This window comes from Spermophilus citellus, assembly GCF_964194105.1.
Source record: "Spermophilus citellus genome assembly, chromosome: 3".
NCBI classification, from domain to species: Eukaryota; Metazoa; Chordata; class Mammalia; order Rodentia; family Sciuridae; genus Spermophilus; species Spermophilus citellus.
The window spans coordinates 73,213,309-73,233,196 of NC_138184.1; the positions used below are offsets into that span (position 1 = coordinate 73,213,309).

Below are 19,888 nucleotides of genomic sequence, written 5' to 3' on the forward strand. Positions count from 1 at the left end.
CATGATGGCACATACCTGTAATCCCAGTCACTCGGGAAGGAGTCAACTGAGAAGGAGGATCATACATTTGAAGCCAGCCTCAGCAATTTAGTGAGAAATAAATAATAAAGATTGAAATGTAGCTCAGTGGTAAAGTGTGGCTGGGTTCAATCATGTGTGAGGCACCGAGTTTGATCCTCAGAACCACATAAAAATGAATGAATAAAAGTACTGTGTCCATCTACAACTAAAATTTTTTTAAAAAGAATATACAGATGTTATCTACTTATATATTACAGAATGACTCTTGAAAGATTAAGGGGAAACAGAGCAAGTCTGGGGCCAGTTATACATATTCATCTTTTGCATGCTGTTTTTCTTTCAGTCGTAATGCCTAAGAACTCAAATTCCTTCGAGCTATCCTTGAGCTCAGATGAGCTGAAACTCACCATTCCTAAAGGGCTCACAGGAACCTGGCTGGGTCCCACTGCTTGAAGCCCTGTCCCTTGCTCCTCTTGGTACCTGCCTTAGAGGCAGTTTCTGGGCAGAATATCCACTCTGTTTCCTGGACTTTGCAGCTACACAGCTTCCCCCTAGCTGACTGGGGACTGCCCTCTTTGGATCTCTGTCCTAGCCAAACCCACTTCCCAGCCCTCCGGTGCCTATGCCCATTTTAATGTCCATCCCCCTGCTTTTCTTTCTTTCTTTTTTTTTTTTTTGTACCAGGGATTAAACCCAAGGGTGATTAACCAGAGTCACATCCCCAGCTGTCACAAGCCACCCATAGGCTGTGTGTATGAAATATGCATATTGGAGCTATAAGGGAACAGGTCTGGCACTGCACGCTGATTGGTCTGTGTGATGTAAGTGTCTCTCCCCTCACTCTGTGATCCCACATAGTATCTGAAATGGGTGTGACCTGCCAAGATGTCAATCAATCTGCTGACATCAAGACATCACAAAGCAAGACTCCACCTTTGAAATCTTATCCCCTGCCTTATTTGGTGAAGAACATTCCATTGAATCTCTTTTGTGGGTGCCCCCACCCCGTAAAAATAAAGAGATTCCGAGTGCACTCTCTTTCCAATGCCTTTCAGCATGGAAGTTGACCCTTAAGGTTGCAGAGCCATCTTATCCTCAACATGAAAAATACTTCTGTATTGTGTGATTTCTCAACATTTTCTTAGCTTAATGTTGCAGCCAGCTCTTTTGAACCCAGCTCATCTTGTCAGTGCGGGCAGCTGGCGAGACCCAGTCCTTTTAATATTTTTGAGAAAGGGTGTCACCAGGTTGCTTACAGCCTTGCTGAATTCCTGAGGCTTTGAACCTGCGATCCTTCTGCCTCAGCCTCCAGAGATGCTGGTGTGCCACCATGCCCGTTTGTAGAGCCTGGCACTCCTATGCCTCTCTTTGGGTTACAAGGACACAGGTTACTTAGGGCTAAAAGTCTAAGACCTGAAATGGCAAATGCAATGGTCCCAGGAACTGCGTGGGAGAAGGGTAACTCTGTTGCTGGGCCTCACCTCAATCTCCATCACTTCCTACTTTCCACCCCACCCCCACCCACCCAGCAGCCACTACTGGGACCCTCAACCAGGAGATAGGCAGATGTGCCAGTTCTGCCGGGTTCCAGAGGCAGCCGAACCCTGAAAAACCCCATCTCCGAGGTCCTTCAGTTCTGTGGACGCCAGGAGTCAAGGGCATTGGAGTACACAAGACCAGTCAAATCCATTCTGGAGTCTGAGGCAGACCCAGAAAGAACTGGGCCTCCAGAGCTTGATTGCTCTCCATCCTACGCAGGGTTGCTCTTTCCCCACCCCAGTCCAGGCCAGGGTCCTTCTGTTTCACCCCATCCAAATGCAATGTCAGCCTTCTTGGTACCAAGTTCTTTAGGTCCCCACATCTTGACTACCACCAGTAGGGACAGACAGGTCAATCTGGGGCCAAGGGGCTGAGTTTAAGAGGTCTGGAGGACAAGGAGCCTGGCACAAGAACCAACCAGTGAGTTCGGGGGTCCAAGTCCAGGTGATGCAGCAGTGCCAGGATAGGTGTATCAGTGGAGGTACTGAGCACGCCTTCAAGGACCCTGCATGTGGCAGCCCACATTCAGCACAGTCCTCCTCATGCCATCCCAGTTTAGCTGGCACACTGCACTGCAGATGGATGGTGCTCAGGTCCATCCGGACCTTGGGGTCCTCTCCTCTCGCCCCCAATAAAGGCAAGTGGGAATAAGGAGAATTGCCTGGACAGGTACCTTGACCCCGCACAGAGCCAGGATCCAGCAACAGAGGCCGCATTCCCAGTTCTCTGATTGGGCTAGTTCAGAGACCTGCAGATCTCAGCCGTGCCCTAAAACATCATCTGGCAGAATATGAACTACAGCCCCTTGGAGATAGTTTCCAGGAGCCTAAAGCAGCATAGAATGAAGAGATTCATTGGCACAGTTGTTCTCAAACCTCACTGCCATTTTTAAAAACCTCCAGTGCCCAGATTCATGAAATCAACACAGTGCTTGCTGGAGGGCCAGTGGTGTTAAGGGCAGAGGGGTGAGGTCCTGACAATCTGGATCAAAAAAAGAGAAAGGCACATTAAGACAGCAAGGCAGTTCCTGGCCTGGATTCCCTGTACTTTCCCATTTATGTGCAAGCAAGAATTTTTCCGGAACTGGACTGGGCTCACTGCAAACAGTGTGCATGTGTGCAGGCACAATAGTAGGGATTGAGCCCAAAGGTGCTTCACCACTGAGCTACATCCCCAGCCCTTTTTCTTTTTGACAAGGTGCTGTTGGATCTCAAGAGCACAACAGAGCTTAGGGTAGTGCAGCTCTTGTGAACCTCCACTGATACACCTGCCCTCAAGGGAGAACCAGTTTGTATGGTTTTTGTGAGAAGCCTAGAGGTGTCAAGGTTTCTAACTCTGGTCACTGGCCTCTGAAGTTAATGCTACCTCGCAGCAGGGAGACAGGTGGAGGGAAAGCCATACATCAGATCCACTTCCAGGGATTGGCATACAGGAAACCCAACATTGTTGGCCAAGACATACCTCTCCAAACAAACTTCTTCATAGGTGTCTCTGGAGTATTGTTTCTTCCAGAATAACTTCACAGTTTTGATTTTAAGTCATGTTTTGCTGGTTGGAGTGGCACACACCTGTAAACCCAGCAACTGGGTAGGATGAGGCAGGAGGCTCACAAATTCCAGGTCAACCTCAGCAACTAAGCCAGACCCTGTTTCAAATTTTTAAAAAAGGCTGGGATAGCTCAATGGTAAAGTGCCCCTGAGTTCAATTCCCAGTACCAAACAAAACAAAACAAAAAAAACTGGTTCACAAGGCTAGGGTAAGAAGATTACCAGTTCAAACCCAGTCAGAGCAACTTAGCCAGGTGAGCAACTTAGCAAGACCCTATCTCAAAATTTAAATTCTTTTTTTTAAAAAGGGAGGTGGGGCTGGATTTGTGGCTCAATGGTTAAGCACCCCTGGTACTATTAAAAACAAAAACTGGGTGTGTAATTCAGTGGTTTCAATCCCTATATTTTAGCAGCATACAGACTGGCACCGAGATTTTACCATAAGAAAATTTGGATTTTTTTCAGCATGCACAATAGCACACACCTATAATCTCAGCAATTTGGGAGGCTGAGGTTAGAAGGATTGCTAATTTTGAGGCCTGCCATGGCACTTAAGGAGCCCCTGCCTCAAAGTAAAAAAGAAAAAGGGCTGGGGATGTGGCTCAGTGGTGGAACAATCCTGGACTTAATCCCTAGTATTGTGTGCATGCACACATACACACACATAAAATATGGACTTCTCAATACTAATAGTCACCAGAATAAAGGGAAGTCAAAGATAACAGGGATGTGGGGGACAGAGACCTGGCTGAAAGATATGTATGGGGGCTGGGGATGTGGCTCAAGCGGTAGCGCGCTCGCCTGGCATGCGTGGGACCCGGGTTCGATCCTCAGCACCACATACTAACAAAGATGTTGTGTCCGCCGAGAACTAAAAAATAAATATTAAAAAAAAAAAAAAGAAAGATATGTAAGTCTTTAAGGGAGGTCAGAGGGCTCACCAACACCTCAAGTGTCCCTTGAAGTTCCCCCAAAGTTCATCAGGAAGATCATATTTAACAGAAACAGAAAAGGATTTGGATTTAAGAAAGCCAGACAGGATAGGTCAGGTTGCACATGCCTGTAATCCCAGTGGCTTGGGAGGCTGAGGCAGGAGGATCATGAGTTGTAAGCCTGCCTTAGTATCTTAGCAAGACCCTAAGCAACTAAGCAAGACCCTCTAATTCTAAAAAAGGGCTGGGAGGGGCTGGGGTTGTGGCTCAGTGGGAGAGTACTTGCCTAATGTGGGAGAGTACTTGCCTAATGTGTGAGGCACAGGGTTCAATCCTTAACACAAAACATAAATAAATAAATAAAATAAAGGTATTGTGTCTATCTACAACTAGGGCTGGGAATGTGGCTTAGTGTTTTAAGCACCCCTGGGTTCAGTCCCCAGTACCCCCCCCCAAAAAAAAAAAAGCTGAACAAGTATCCTTCCCCGCCTAGGATAGGGCTACTTGCTTTCCAGGACTTCTGCTTGAAACCATTTAATTCTGGTTAGCTTATGCTCAACAAATACTTAACAGAAGCCTTCAGATATGGGTCCCCAGAAGGAAAAACACCCCAAAACACCCAATTTCCCCATGGTGGTACAACACACAGGAACCACTGCCTCAAGAATGAGCACCAGGCTCTCCTATAGCACCCACTATACCCATACAATGGGAGAAGATTCTTTTTCTCTTTTGGAGAGAGGACCCAAATATCAGAGTTTGGGAAAGGGGGTGCTTTTGTGTGGCAGTGGCAGCAGCACAGGGGAGGAGGGCTCTGAGGAACACAAGGGGTTTCACCATTGCTTAACAGCTGGGGAACTTGGTAGGAGCTGACTGAGTAGACACTGAAACACCAAAGCTGCTACCACCACCGGCTGATGCAAATTTTATTGAGACAATGTACAAACAGGCCATGGAAACAAGGGTTTTGATGCTGGGACCAGAAACGTAAAATGGAATACAAAAATAAAAAGGCACTAATCTGTTAAGAAAAGACACTCAATGTATTCTAAGAATATAAGTCATTTAATACTGTTAATTTTATAGCACAAAATAAAACAAGCTATGATCCCCAAAAATAATTTCAAAAGCTTACAGAGAAAATATTATTGCCTGAAGTTTATGATCTTTAAGTTACAGGTCAAAAGAGTTTTATGTTGTTGTTTTAAAACACACAGTGAAGACCGTCAGGAAGCAAGGCCACTGTTCCTCCTGCAGGGACAACGATCCTGTCTCAGAGAACTGTCCTTCTACTCCTTTAGAACATACAACCAGCTCAGTGTTCACACTGACAGCAGTTACCAGGGACATGGCTCTCCGGTCCCAATGGGTGGAGTTTGAGGCAGAGCTCAGTGATGTCCACAGAAAGCATTAGTCTTAGGTACTGTGTTAAAACAATCAAGAATTCACTCATTTTAAGAGGTTAATGAACATAATATTAAAGGATTAAATTATAAACACCTGGCACAAAAACACATCATCCCTTTTCTAAAAATAAAATGTTCATATTCCTCTGAGCAAATGTTACAAGAGCAGTGGCCGTCTTGTCTCAGGCCTGTCTTGTCTGTAAACAGCTGTAAAGGAAGGCCAGCACAGTGCCAGGGGTGCAAAGATCCAAGGAGGATGCAGCAGTCCTTTCCTCCTTTCCATGAGCATAGAAGGTGTTGAGTCTGGTCGGCCAAAGTCACCAACAGCAGCTGATCAATGCACCCTCTTTGTTAACCATGTTGTCAGGTGGTTACCAAACAGCGCACAAATAATAAGGATGACTCCTGTAGTGGAGGTCCTTTCCAGGACAAGTAAGTTTTTAATCAGACTGTCAATACCTTCTAGTACATAATTTGTTTCCTTCCCAGGTGAAAAATCATAGTGAGTTAATTTAAATTATTTTCCATTATCATCTTCTACAACACAGGAAAGCACAGCAGGTAACAATAATGAACAGTTAAAAAAGGAAGCCCACCCCTGCATCAAATTTGCAGTGCTCTATGAAGCATGAACATTTTTTCCTAGACTAGTGGGAACCAAAGCACTGAAGCCAAGGCAAAGGTGCTGCTTTCCACTATTTGGTGTGAAAAATAGAATTTCTCCACCTAATTAAAAAAACAAAACAAAACAAAACTGATAAGGTTCTCAAGTCAAAAAGTTACTACTTTTGGCACACATCTTGAGAGCTCAGAACTCAAGACTTATTCTGGATTGAGCTCTCAATCTCCTAGGTAACCCTGGAGACATTTATATTGGCTAAAGTAATTCTTTATGGAAACAAACTCCAGGTTTGTGGAGTGTTTTGATTCTGAAGCACATCCTAGAGGGTGGATCTTGCTATTGGTCAGTAGACCTGGCTGAAAGGAAACCCTACTTTCTAAAATGGCCATTTACTACTTGTACTCTGAGCCAACTGTTACAATCAAAAGGTGCCAAGCCCTTCAGCTATATCCATTTTTAAAAGGTCTTAGGGTTTGTGCCCTCTTTGATCAAGGCTAGACACTCCACTCAGATGCAGGAGCCAAGAAGGCAGGGTGGAACCAGGTCATGGGCTGAAAGGCAAGCAGTATTTCTAGGCAGTGTAGGGATTCTGTCATACTCCCACCACCTGTGGGTGTAAGGCTGGGCCTGAACTTAGAACAAGCCCACTAAACGGACTTGGCCAGAAAAGGCAACTGTAAGAGGTGGCCACATTTCTCACTGGGTAGGAAGCTGATCTCTTAAGCATTTTCTAGGAAAACCACAGACAGACAGCCACAGTGGTATTTTTTCCAACTGATTGTTATTTTATCACAGGAAGACTCTTAAGATTCTTTAATATGGCAGTTATCAGCCTGATTTAAAGACAAAGTAATAAAGAAATGGAAAACTGGTTGTTTTGCTGATTCTGTCACCAGAATACATTACTCTGAACCTCAAAACCTAAGCGCTTCGAGAGATAGGGCTATAGTTGCAGCAGATGCCCCATAAATGCTAGAATTACTCTTTAGGTTGCTGCTACATTTCTGCAGTATTCACTTTGAGCTGAGCTTGTCTTCATTAGGGTCCAGAGGGAAAGTAGAATGAACTACGTAAAGGTTCCAGAATTTTTATCTGTTATGCTCAGCAGACATCAGTCCTACACTTGTACCAGAGCTGGCTTGTATAAAAAACAGGTCTCTTTTAGCTAATAGGAAAATACTTTAAAACAATAAAGTAACAAATGGTTAATGGTAAACTGGTTAAGAGTTCTTCCTAGTCACTATAACACTAGACCTCAAGTGAATGAACCAATTTCCAGTTAGCATTTCCTTTATTTGGAAGCATCAGCACCATCTTTCTCCAGCAGCCCAGGAAGACTGAGCTGGGGCATCAAGAACTGGGTTGGCTTCAGTGAATGAAATTCAATGATTCTATTAACCTCACTTTTAAAAGAAATTTAAATCATATAACTTAAAGGGGTACATTTACAGAAAATTGGGACAGAAAATTAGCCAAATGTTCAACCCCACCCCCACCCATCACTGGCAAACAAGGTAAGCAAAGGCTTTCCCCCAAATTACCTCTGACTCTAATGTTTTTGGGGACAAACTAATCCAAGAGGCCTGTGTACATAGCTTGGCCCACCACTGACTGCTGATTTATTGTGTTATTTTCTACATGGTAAAACAAGGTACTACTGACAACCAAAACAATAAAGGCCTTTACACTTCAGAGCTGTTCTTTTCATATTCCTTTAGTTACAGCAGCTTCAATTTAGAAGCTCAGAGGCAGTGCCATTCCCTGGACTATCACAAAAACCCAACCTGCTACTTAAAAATCTGTTCAGAACACACAAGTCCAATTAGTCTTCCAAAACCAAACCAAACCAAAAGAAAATGAAAGAAAAGCCAGATTTGGGGGCCGAGGGGCAGGGTGCCTAGGACAGAATTCTCTCTTCCTTAATGTTCACTTCCTGTGTTGTTCAAGAAAAACAAGTTGGTGGTGGAGCCACCACTTTGTGGAACAGCGACATGCAGGATCTCTCACTACGGTCTCAAGCTTTCTCTGATGAACACGACAGAATCAGTCCCAAGTACAAACAGGGCAACGATGAGAAGGAAGACCCTTTTCTTGTCAGCTTCTCTCCACATGTGTGCTTCCATCAGCATTTCCAGTTTATGATCCAAAAAACTCTAAAATCGGCTACTCTGACAATACGACTATAATACAGATGCCAGGAGACAGCCGCTGTGTGCATTCCAAATGTGTATGAGAGATCGCCAGTCTGCAGAAAGCTGGACATTGGCAATGCAGTGTAACCTGCCTATGAGAGAGAATGCTTTCCCACTTCAAAGGAGACTATGACAGGCAGAACAACGAAGCAGCAGAAAACAGGGCAACAGCAATCACTCATTTTCATCTGGGTTTTGAGGGTCAATGATTTTGACGTGTGTAAAAGGAAAAAGCCCTTTGCGCCCATTCACCTCACCTTCCCACTGGCCATTTATATTCATTCTGGTGACTTTCACAATGTCACCAACCTACAGGGATGAAGAAAGAAGACAAAGTTAGTATTGCTCTGAAAATATGAAAAATCACAAGCATTATCCAAAGAAATTAATTTTTTCCCAACAAGAGTATGTCTGCTCTACTCAAATTCATATCAGATGGAACTGTTGTCACCAAGACTCTGAGCAGCAATGATGCCTCCCTGATCTGATTCTTACTCCCTTTATGGAGCAGTCACTGGGGGAAGCCCAGTTCTGAGCATCTTAAAATGCAGGGTGATGGGAATTTTATCTACTGCCAGAGGATAGGTACCAGATAAGGTCTGCTCATCAAGAGAAAGCAGGAATTTGATTTGGGAAGTGGTTTTCAAACTGTTCTGGAGATCCACAGACTTCTGGGAAGGTGCTTTAAGGGTCCAAGTCTATTTGGTACCTGGAATTCAGTGGCACTCTATCACGGAGATACATCCTTAGTCCTATATTGTATTTTATTTAGAGACAGGGTTTCACTGAGTTGCTTAGTGTCTTGCCATCACTAAGACTGGCTTTGAACTCACTATTCTCCTGTCTCAGCCTCCAGAGCCGCTGGGATTACAGGCGTGTACCACTGCACCTGGCTCTAATTTTTTTTTAATTTTTTTTTTTTTAAGAGAGAGTGAGAGAGGAGAGAGAGAGAGAATTTTTTTTTAATATTTATTTTTTAGTTCTCGGAGGACACAACATCTTTGTTGGTATGTGGTGCTGAGGATCGAACCCGGGCCGCACGCATGCCAGGCGAGCGCGCTACCGCTTGAGCCACATCCCCAGCCCTCTAATTTTTTTTAAAAGTACATTTTATATGGGCTGGGGATGTGGCTCAAGCGGTAGCGCGCTCGTCTGGCATGCGTGCGGCCCGGGTTCGATCCTCAGCACCACATACCAACAAAGATGTTGTGTCCGCCGAGAACTAAAAAATAAATATTAAAAAATTCTCTCTCTCTCACTCTCTCTCCTCTCTCACTCTCTCTTAAAAAAAAAAAGTACATTTTATAAAGTTATTATAAAAAGCACATTCAAATTTTCTATAGTCTTTTTGGCATACTGTCTTGGTAAGTTAATTTAATGTAGACCTTCCTTGGAAAAAAGCTTTTCTTGCAAAATAGCAAGGTCAAAGCTTAAAAACAAACAAAACTATCTTTGTGTTCTGTAAACAAAAACAAAAACCTACCACCACTTGCAACAAACAAAGTCATAAATAAACTGGATGCTGAGGGCAATAAGACCAAATCTACCATTCATAATGTTATTTCCAACTTTTCCTGCCCAATTCAAAACTAAATTACCACCCCCCTCTTTTTTTTTTTAGTGCTGAGGATCAAACTCAAGGCCTTAAGCATACTAGGCAAGTGCTCTACTACTGAGGTATATTCCCAGCTCCCTCTAATTCCTTTTTTTTTGAGAGAGAGAGAATTTTTTAATATTTAATTTTTAGTTTTTCCGTGGACACATCTTTATTTTTCATTTGTATGTGGTGCTGAGGATCGAACCCAGCGCCGTGCACGTGCCAGGCTAACACGCTACTGCTTGAGCCACATTCCCAGCCCCCTAATTCCTTTTTTTTTAAAGAGAATTTTTTTAAATATTTATTTTTCAGTTTTCAGTGGACACATCTTTATTTTATGTGGTGCTGAGGATCGAACCCAGTGCCCCGTGCATGCCAGGCGAGCGCGTTACCGCTTGAGCCACATCCCCAGCCCCCTAATTCCTTTTTAAAGCAATTCTTAGGTATGGGTAGTTCAGCAGCAGAATACATACTTAGCATTCCTGAGGCCCTGAATTTAATTCATTGAACCACTAAAAAAATTAACTTTTCATGTTGTAATTTGGGTTCCATGTAATATTTTATTTGAAAAGAGTCGTCTTCTGCTCCCAGTCTAACAAATCAATTGTGGAGGCAAATTTAGAAATCCACCTGCCACAGCTGGGGGCCATACAGCGTGAAGGCCAGTTCTCCAGGAGCCTGCCACTGCATTGGTTCTAACACAGGCCTTGGGAAGCATTACATCTGCCTTTCCTGGTTACTAGGTGGGTCACTACACTTGGAATGGTAGATTCCAGGTGCCCAAAGGACATATATGTTGCCTCAAGTTTGTTAATTTCAGTTGACCTAAGTTACATATATGGCAAATCTGAGAAAATAAAACTTGCCTACCTGAAAACCCCACCCCAAGCAGCCCTCTCCCACCTCTTCTCGGGTCAGTTTATCCCACCAGCCTAAGTGAATGTTCTCTCACCTCTTGATAATCATTCCCACCTTGCGTTCCCACAGCCTCTCACTACCTGGCTCTATCAACCCAGCCACCAAGCTCTGAGCCATCTGCCACCATCTGTTACATGAGCCCAATCATCCCAACTCCTAACCTCCTTTCCTCCAGCTAAACCCCATCCATCATACTCTAGATGTTGCTCTCATTCACCAAGACCCTCCTGATGGCCCAATTCTAGTGCTCTACCTTTCTGATGTTCTGTGACACTTGAAGGCAAAGATTTCACCCACGCTCTCCTTTCCCTCTGCTCCTCTTTTGTGTGGAATTCTGTAAAGTAATTCCACCAGTTGAGTTCCCACTGATACTTGTAGAAAGCAAGCTTCTGTGAGATCAGGACCTTGTCCTCCAAGATTCTGGCAGACATGCCCAATGAAGCTCCATTCTCTCTCGCTCTTCTACAGTCACCTCTTCACTCCTAATACATACCACTACCATATGGTCCACTGAAGGAGGGAAACTGCTGAATCATTCTGCACTCTGTGTATGTTATGAATCTCTTGCAAACTAGTTTCTGGGAAAGTATAAGAATTAGGGAAAAGATTAGAAACTAGTAGGCCCATATACCTGATGCTGGGTATAAACAGCCAAACAGTTAATAAAGGTTCTTAAGGGCACAAGTTGCTGGTTTAAGGGCCTTAGAACAGAAAGATTGATCTTTTAAAATATAAACAAAACTAAATCACTGCTTTGCTATTTAAACCCCCTCTAACTCCTTCTTTCTACACTCTGATCTTCATGGTTCTGCCTAATCTGGCTCTGCCACCTCATTCCATGCCACTCTGCCTTTCCCCTCCAATCACACTGGCTTCTTTTCTATTTCTCAAACTTGCCAAGCTCTTTCCCAGATATAGACTATATGACAGGTGCAAGGATATGCCATTATACTTTTAACATCTCAAGAAGTTAAAAATCACATTCCAGGACTGTGGATGTAGCTTAGCAGTCGAATTCTTGCCTAGCATGAATGATGTCCTGGACTCCATCCCCAGCACGACAATAAATAAATAAATAAATAAATAAATAAATAAATAAATAAATACCTCTCACATTCCTGGCTTTTGCCTGGAATCACCAAGCTAATACCAAGAAATACCAAGAAATCTCAGATCTGTTCTTTCACAGTTGAAGACAGAAACTAAGTGACTCTTAGCAAAATCAAACAAGTCCTAAAGACTACTCAAAGGTCCCCATGAAGCCTCTAATGCAAACAAAGAACACATGAAGGCCCTTCAGGCAGCTCCCAGTAGTCTTTGCAGATAAGATATTTACTCTGCTTAGAGCCCCTTAGAGCCCCGGGCCATGTTCTACATTGTGTACTGAGGATACATAAAGACACAACTTGAATGTAAGACATACCTAAATAAAAATAAGATCTAAGATCTACAAAAACTTTGGTCTCCTTAGAACAAATATAAAGTGGCAACAGTGAAGCAGTCCATCATGAGCTTTAAAGCATGACAGAACTGCCTGAAAGTCCTAGTTCTGCCATTTTTAGTGGCTCTGTGACTGTAGCACACTGCTTAAGTGACCCCAAGTCAGTTTCCTTCTGACTTTAGAAGGCTCTTACAATATTTAAATGAAATATGACATGGGAACTATTAACTAGAACACCCAAGAAAGTAGATGGTAATTATTATAAGAGTGGAGATTCCTGAATAGAGGTCCCTCTGCTGGCCATGCCCTTTGGAAGCACCAAGGGAAGAGTGGGAATCAGTCAAGAAAGGTTATCAACCTTATCAGTAACAAAGTAGCCTTCAGAAATGAGGAAGGGACAGGAAAAATAGCATTTGTGAATGAGAGATGAGGCAGAGGCCTGAAAACCCAAGTCTTTTTTTTTTTTAATTTATTTATTTTAAGAGAGAGAGAGAGAGAGAGAGGAGAGAGAGAGAGGGGTGAGAGAGAGGAGAGAGAGAGAGAATTTTTAATATTTATTTTTAGTTATCGGCAGACACAACATCTTTGTTTGTATGTGGTGCTGAGGATCGAACCCGGGCCGCACGCATGCCAGGCGAGCGCGCTACCGCTTGAGCCACATCCCCAGCCCTGAAAACCCAAGTCTTATAAATTGGTGACTTTGGCATTCTTTACAGGATATTCTCCACAAATCCTAACTAATCAATTTAATAAGAGTTACTAAATTTCTACTGCTTGTAAAATGAACAGGTCAGTTCCTATCCTCCAAAAAGTTTTGGGATGGACAATAAATAATCCACTGTAGAAATATGAATGGCAGATACTCAAAAAAGTTTTGGGATGGACAATAAATAATCCACTATAGAAATATGACATGGCAGATACTCATTGTTTGTTATGTAGCAACACAGTATAAAAACAGCAGTATTAATCGACACTACAGAGCTCAGGAGCAAGAAGCTATTGCTTCAACAGAGAGAACTTGGACCTGTAACAGAGGTCAAAGAGTAACCTAGGAAAAAAAGAATGGTTTTGAGTTTTCTAATGGCCATTCTGGCCTTGCAAGAGTTTCTTTCTTTCCTTTTGCTATGAATCCAGAGGAACGACATTGTCTTATACTAGAACAAGGAATAATGAATAGAGCAGAAAAATGGCTGTTGGAATCAGAGATTGAGTACTATTTGATAGAACAGTGGAAGAAGCTGATCTACAGTCAGGCCTGTACAGAACTGTGGGCAGCAGGCTATATAATACTCAGGACATCTTTTAAGTATCACACTCACTTTAGAGGGCAGATCAATCTTGAAGTGGTTGGGTATCAACCTGGTTCAAAGAGTAAACTTAAGTCTGGAAGATGTCACTGACCCTATCAATAGACCAAGAGGAGGCATATAACTGAAAAACCATCTTTATAAATTTTCACCATATAAAACAGGACAATCCAGGGCTGGGGCTGGGGCTAATTGGTAGAGTGCTTGCCTAGCATGAATGAGGCACTGGGTTCGAGCCTCAGCACCACATAAAAATAAATAAAATAGGGGCTGGGGATGTGGCTCAAGTGGTAGCGCGCTCGCCTGGCATGCGTGCGGCCCGGGTTCGATCCTCAGCACCACATACAAACAAAGATGTTGTGTCCGCCGAAAACTAAATAAATAAATATTAAAAATAAAAATAAAAAATAAAATAAAGGCATTCTGTCCATCTACAACTTCAAAACAACAATAAAAAAAAAAAAAAGGACAATTCAAATCATTATTAGAATTGTCCAAAGGGAAAGTAGCCCAGTGGTAGAGCACAAGTCTGGCATGCGTGAGGCCCTAGGTTCCATCCATAGCACTCGAAAGAAAGAACAGGACAGGACAGGACAGGACAGGAATGTCAAAATGGTTGTTTTTGTCTATCTACATTTGAAATTGGGAAATAAACATTTGAGCATATATTCTAGGATCTGTTCTTTGTCTAGTGAAGACCATGCAAAGAGAAGGCAAGAGGGCATGCACTTCCTGCTGTCAGCAGTAGTTTCCTTCATCCCTCTAGTCTAGAGTGTGTCCTAGGAATAACTACCATCTGACTTCTGGCACTTGATTCGTGGAGTAGTCAAGGCCCTGGAAGGCCAAAATACTGGTTGTCACAATGTTTGTATGCTTCCCTACCAGCGTTCACATCCCATACTGATATTCTCAGATTGCATTCTCTAAAATTACTGAGGCTGGCCTCAAATTTGCAATCCTCCTGCTTCAGTCTTCCCAATAGCTGGAATTATAGGCACACCAGCTCTAACAGGCATTTATTTATTCATTTTGTACTGAAGGGGCACTATACTCAGGGGCACTTTACCACTGAGATATATTCCCAGTCCTTTTTTACTTTTTATTTTGAATCAAGGTCTCACTAAGTTACTTAGTGCCTTGCTAAGTTGCTGAAGCCTGCCTTGAACTTGCAATCCTCCTGCTTCAGCCTCTCAAGTTGCTGGGATTATAAGTATATATCACCATGACCAGCTCTCTAACTTGTTTTTAATACTAAAAGCTGGGTCTCTTCCTCAAAATTTCTAATATCGGAGCTGAAATGGGTGGCTAAGTGGTAAAATGCTTGTCTAGCATGTACAAAGACTTGGTTTTGATTTCCAGAACCAACCAACCAACCAAATAAATAAATAATTTCTATTATCCTTCAAGGTTCAAAAGGGCTGCTTACTGGTTAACAGTTCTTGTAAAAACAAGAATTTTATTTTAGAATGAGGCAGAGGTCAAAGGAATCATAGGACATTATGCTGTGATGCAAGAGAATGTAAGTTTTAAGGAAGAAGTGAAATTAGGAGTGGTGGTGCATGCCTGTAATCCCAGCAGCTTTGGAGGTGGAAGAAAGAGGATTATAAATTTGAGGACAGTATTGGCAATTTAGCAAAATAAAAAGGGCTGGGATGTAGCTCAGTGATGCAGTGTTGGTGGGTTCAATTTCTAGTACTGCAATGAACAAATTAGTTATTTAATTAATTCTATTCACAGGGCATAATCCTATATACAGAAAATCCCTAAGATTCCACATGAAAAATATAAAAATAAATAAACTCAACAAAGTTGCAGGGTACAAGATCAACATACAGATATCAGGTATGATTCTATATATGTAATTAAGAAAACAATTGCATTTATAATACATCCAAAAGAATAAAAATACCTGCAACAAAGTGATCTATTCCTCAGAAGCAAACAACAACAAAGATGGAGGACTCAAAAATTTCAGATTTCAAAATTATTACATGAAATCACATTAACTGAAACAATATGGAATTATCATATGGAGACACAGAAACTCAAAGTTCATCACACACACACACACACACACACACACACACACACAAATACTGGAAACGGAACCCAGGGGCATTCCACCACAGAGGTACATTCCTAGCCTTTGCATTTTTTTTATTTTGAGACAGAGTCTTGTGAAATTGCCGGGGCTGGTATCAAAATTGCAAACCTCCTACCTCAGCCTTCCAAGTTGCTGGGATTATAGGAATGCACCATGGTGCTGTCCTTTGCCCATTTAAAAAAAAAAAAAATTATTAGTATAGATGGATACAATACCTTTATTTATTTTTTTATGTGCACTGAGAATCAAACCCAGTGCCACACACATGCTAGGCAAGCACTCTATACCACTGAGCCACAACCCCAGCCCTTTGTTTTAGGAGTTCTTTACATATTCTAAACATTGAATTTTTGTCAGATATGACTTCCAAATACCTTTTCTGTTTTGTAGGTTGCCTTCTCAGTCTTTTAATTCACATTTTAAATCATGCCAAATCTTGAATTGTTGTTTTAAATGGATGAACTATATGATGTGAATTACATCTGAAAATTGCAAAAAAAAAAAAAAAAAACAAAACAAAACAAAACAATTGAGGATCTGGGTGCCATGGTGCACACCTGTAATCCTACTTGGAAGGCTGAGGACTCAGTGGCAGAGCACTTGCCTAGCATGTGTAAGACTCAGGTTCAAACCCCAGCACTGCAAGAAGAGAAAGAAAACAAAACGAACAAAAAACTGGCTCAATCGGGGTTCTGCCACATACTACTTGGAAGACTGCCAGTAAATGATACAAATCTCAAGTTCTAAGTGTATTAAAAAAAAAAAAAAAAAAAAAGGAGGTTGGTGCCACCTGCCCCTGGAACTGGAATGAAAATAAACTGTGAGATCCCTTGCTGATAGTTCTTCTTACCCAACAGCTATTACCAGATACAGAAAACAGAGAAGGTCAGCATAAAGGACTAAACTGGCAAAGCATGGTGGTGCATATCTGTAATCACAGTTACTTGGGAGGCAGAGATAGGAGAATTGCAAGTTCAAGGCCCTCCTCAGCAACTTAATCAGGTCCTAAACAACTTAGTGAGACCCTATCTCAAAATATTAAAATAAAATAGGCCGGGTGATGTAGCTCAGTGGTAAAGCACTACTGGGTTAAATCCCCAGTACCAAAAAAGAAGGAAAGAATGAATGAATGGATGATCGGACTAGGCTGGAACAGGTCTTGCCCGAAACACAGTAGAGTCCCAACTTCATGGTATTTTCACCCAATTTACACATTAAGAGAAACAAAAATCTTTTAAAAATAATTCCCTCTCATCCTGGGGAAAATATCTCTGATCCTGAGGCTAGAGGTAGGAAGATTATAAGTTCAAAACCAGCCTCACCAACTTTTATTTTGTCTCAAAATAAAATAAATAAATAAATAAAAAGGGCTGAGAATGTAGCTCAATGATAAGACTGCCCCTGGATTAAAGCCCCAGTACCTACCACTATCTCTGATTCATAACCTACTGAGAATATGATATGCTAGAAGAAAAATGTATTATTAAAAACATGAAAAAAAAAATAACCCCCACCACCAAAAACAAAACCAAACCCACAAGAGCCAGGCAACAGTGTTGTACACCCAATAGCTCCAGCTAACTAGAAGGCTAAGGCAAGAGAATTTCCTGAGTTCAGGAGTTCAGGACCAGCCTAGCCAACACAGCAAGATTCTGTCTCTTTAAAAAACAAACAAGGAGGCTGGGGTTAGCTCAGCAGTAGAGTGCTCGCCTAACATGTGCGAGACCCTGGGTTCGATCCTCTGCACCACATAAAAACTAAATTGGTACTGTGTCCAACTACAACTAAAAAGTAAAATATTAAACAAACAAACAAAAACACCTAGAATCTTAAATTCTGAATGATTTTCTGAAGATTCTTAATTCTTTTATTTTGTTTAGGGGCGGAGGACACCAGGGATTGAATTCAGGGGCACTCAACAAACACATCCCCAGCCCTATTTTGTACTTTATTTAGAGGCAGGGTGATCATATATGGTCCTCTAGGGATGAGTAAGATGCTTCATAATGACCTTTTAGAGACAGGGTCTCTTGCTAAAGTGTTTTGAACTTGTGATCCTCCTGCCTCAGCCTCCTGACATGATAGGATTTACAGGCCTGGGCCACCATGCCTGACTCTCAGATTCTCACTTAAAAAGCTGTAATGTGTTGAGTGTGGTATCACACACCTGTGATCCCAACCCAAGGACAGGGGAGGCTAAGACAGGAGGAGCCCAAATTCAAGGCCAGCTTTGGGCAACACAAAAAATAAAAAGGGTTGGGAATGTAGCTCAGCAGCAATCTCTGATACCAAACCACACCAAACCAGACCAAAAAACTGTAAGAAGGCTATGATCATGAATGGGCCCCTAGGGATGCTTCATAATCATCTTGTAGAGATCTAAAATACTACAGGAAATAAGGTCACCCAGCTTAAGGAAATCACGTTGATCCCTGTGAGGAAAAACAAACAAACAAAAAACCCAGTATCACTGAAATCTAAATTTGCTTTGTAGGCTACTTCATCTCAGTAACTAGAAGCAGCAATGAAGGAACTGCTAATGTAATTTTTTTTTTTAAGAGAGAGAGAGAGAGAGAAAGAGAGAGAGAGAATGAGAATGAATGAGAATTTTTAAATATTCATCTTTTAGTTTTCGGCGGACACAACATCTTTGTTTTGTATGTGGTGCTGAGGATCGAACCCGGGCCGCACGCATCCCACATGTGCTTGAACCACATCCCCAGCCCCGCTAATGTAAATTTAATTCCAACAAATGAAACATTAATTGGTAAGTAGAAAACTAAGAATTCCAGGCCAGTAGTGAAGGAAATTATACTATAGGACTTTGGAAAGCCAAACTCAAAAGATTCAGACACCAGTTAGGTGGAGCACACCTGTAATCCCAGCAACTCAGGAAACTAAACCAGAAGGATCAAAATTTCAACGGCTAGGGCTGTGTAGCTCAGTGGCAGAGCACTTGCCTAGCACATGTGAGTCACTGGGTTCTATCCTTAGCACTGCATAAAAAATTAAACAAATAAGGCATGCTGTCCATCTACAACTATAAAAAAATTAAAAAAAAAAAATTCGAGGCCAGCTTCAGCAACTTTGCAAAAAATTCAAAAGGGCTAGGATGTAGACCTGTGGGAAATTGCCCTAAGTTCAATCCCCAGTACAAAAAAAAAAAAAAAAGACAAAGATTCACATGCAATACAATGGCTAAGGGTTTTTAAATTGGGCAAAGACAATCCAACAAGAGCAAGTATCTTAAGGACAATGGTAAGTTCATACAAAAAACCCTGAGAATCAATCAATCAATCAAAACCAGATGAAAGGATGCTCTTAGACTGATAAGGACAGATATATCTTTGAAGTGTTGGCCAAACACACCGGCAAGCATGAATAAAAGTCCAAGATTGGTCTCCTGCCACAGAGAAATTACATCATAGGATACTGGCAGAAGGGCTCTCTTTTGGCTCATGTCAAAACAGAGAATATAACAAATTCTATAAAACAAACTGGTGAGCCTAAAATAAAAAATGGACAAATTCTTTTTGTGATCATCAAACAGACGGTTTGTGAGGATTGAAGATGGAAAATGGAGTCTGGAAGTATAATAAGGAAGTATAGGCTAAAGCAGACCAACCTTACCTGTCTTTTCATACATATGTGACATAAGTCAGGCGAGGCTGCCTAAAAGGACATTAGTACCAAAATCTAAATGATTAATTTTACAAAACCTGCAGGGAACACAAAATCGGGGCGGGGGGTGTGTGTGTGATCAATATGCTACATGACATAATCAGGAGTACAAAAGATTCATAAATGGTGTACAGATAAACAAAACAACCCAAAAATTCAAGAGGGCCAACTTAAGATCATGGACTTAAGTCCAATCACTAAAGTTGGGTATATGCCCACTGAAGCAGGTGGATCACCTGAGCCTAGGAGTTCAGGGTTAAGTCAGGTATGGTGGTGACACCTGTAATCTCAGCAAACTCAGGAGGCTAAGGCAGGAGGAGACCCTGTCTCAAAATAAAAAATAAAAATGGCTAGGAATGTAGCTCAGTGGAAAAGCACATCTGGGTTAAATCCCCAGTACCAAAAAACAAACAAACAAAAAGAACACTGGGCTAAGAAAGGGAATGGTTTTGGATGGTAAGAACTTGTAGAATATAAGAACTTGTTAACTACTGGAGTCATACAATTCAGAACAAATTACCTTATGAGACTATAAATACAAGAAGTTCCACAGGACAGAAATCTGGTTTTGTTCACTA

At 41.9% G+C, this 19,888-nt stretch overlaps 1 protein-coding gene across 1 annotated transcript in view; it reads right to left on the reverse strand.

Annotated features, from left to right (window-relative positions):
- Window positions 1–4,949: 4,949 nt before the first annotated feature.
- The window catches only part of CRKL (CRK like proto-oncogene, adaptor protein), a 39,612-nt gene continuing 24,673 nt past the window's right edge, over window positions 4,950–19,888 (reverse strand). Inside the window, exon 3 of the mRNA XM_081283673.1 lies at window positions 4,950–8,568. Coding sequence (XP_081139799.1) covers window positions 8,434–8,568 — 135 coding nt within the window. The 3' untranslated portion in view covers window positions 4,950–8,433. The remainder of the gene's footprint in view (window positions 8,569–19,888) is intronic.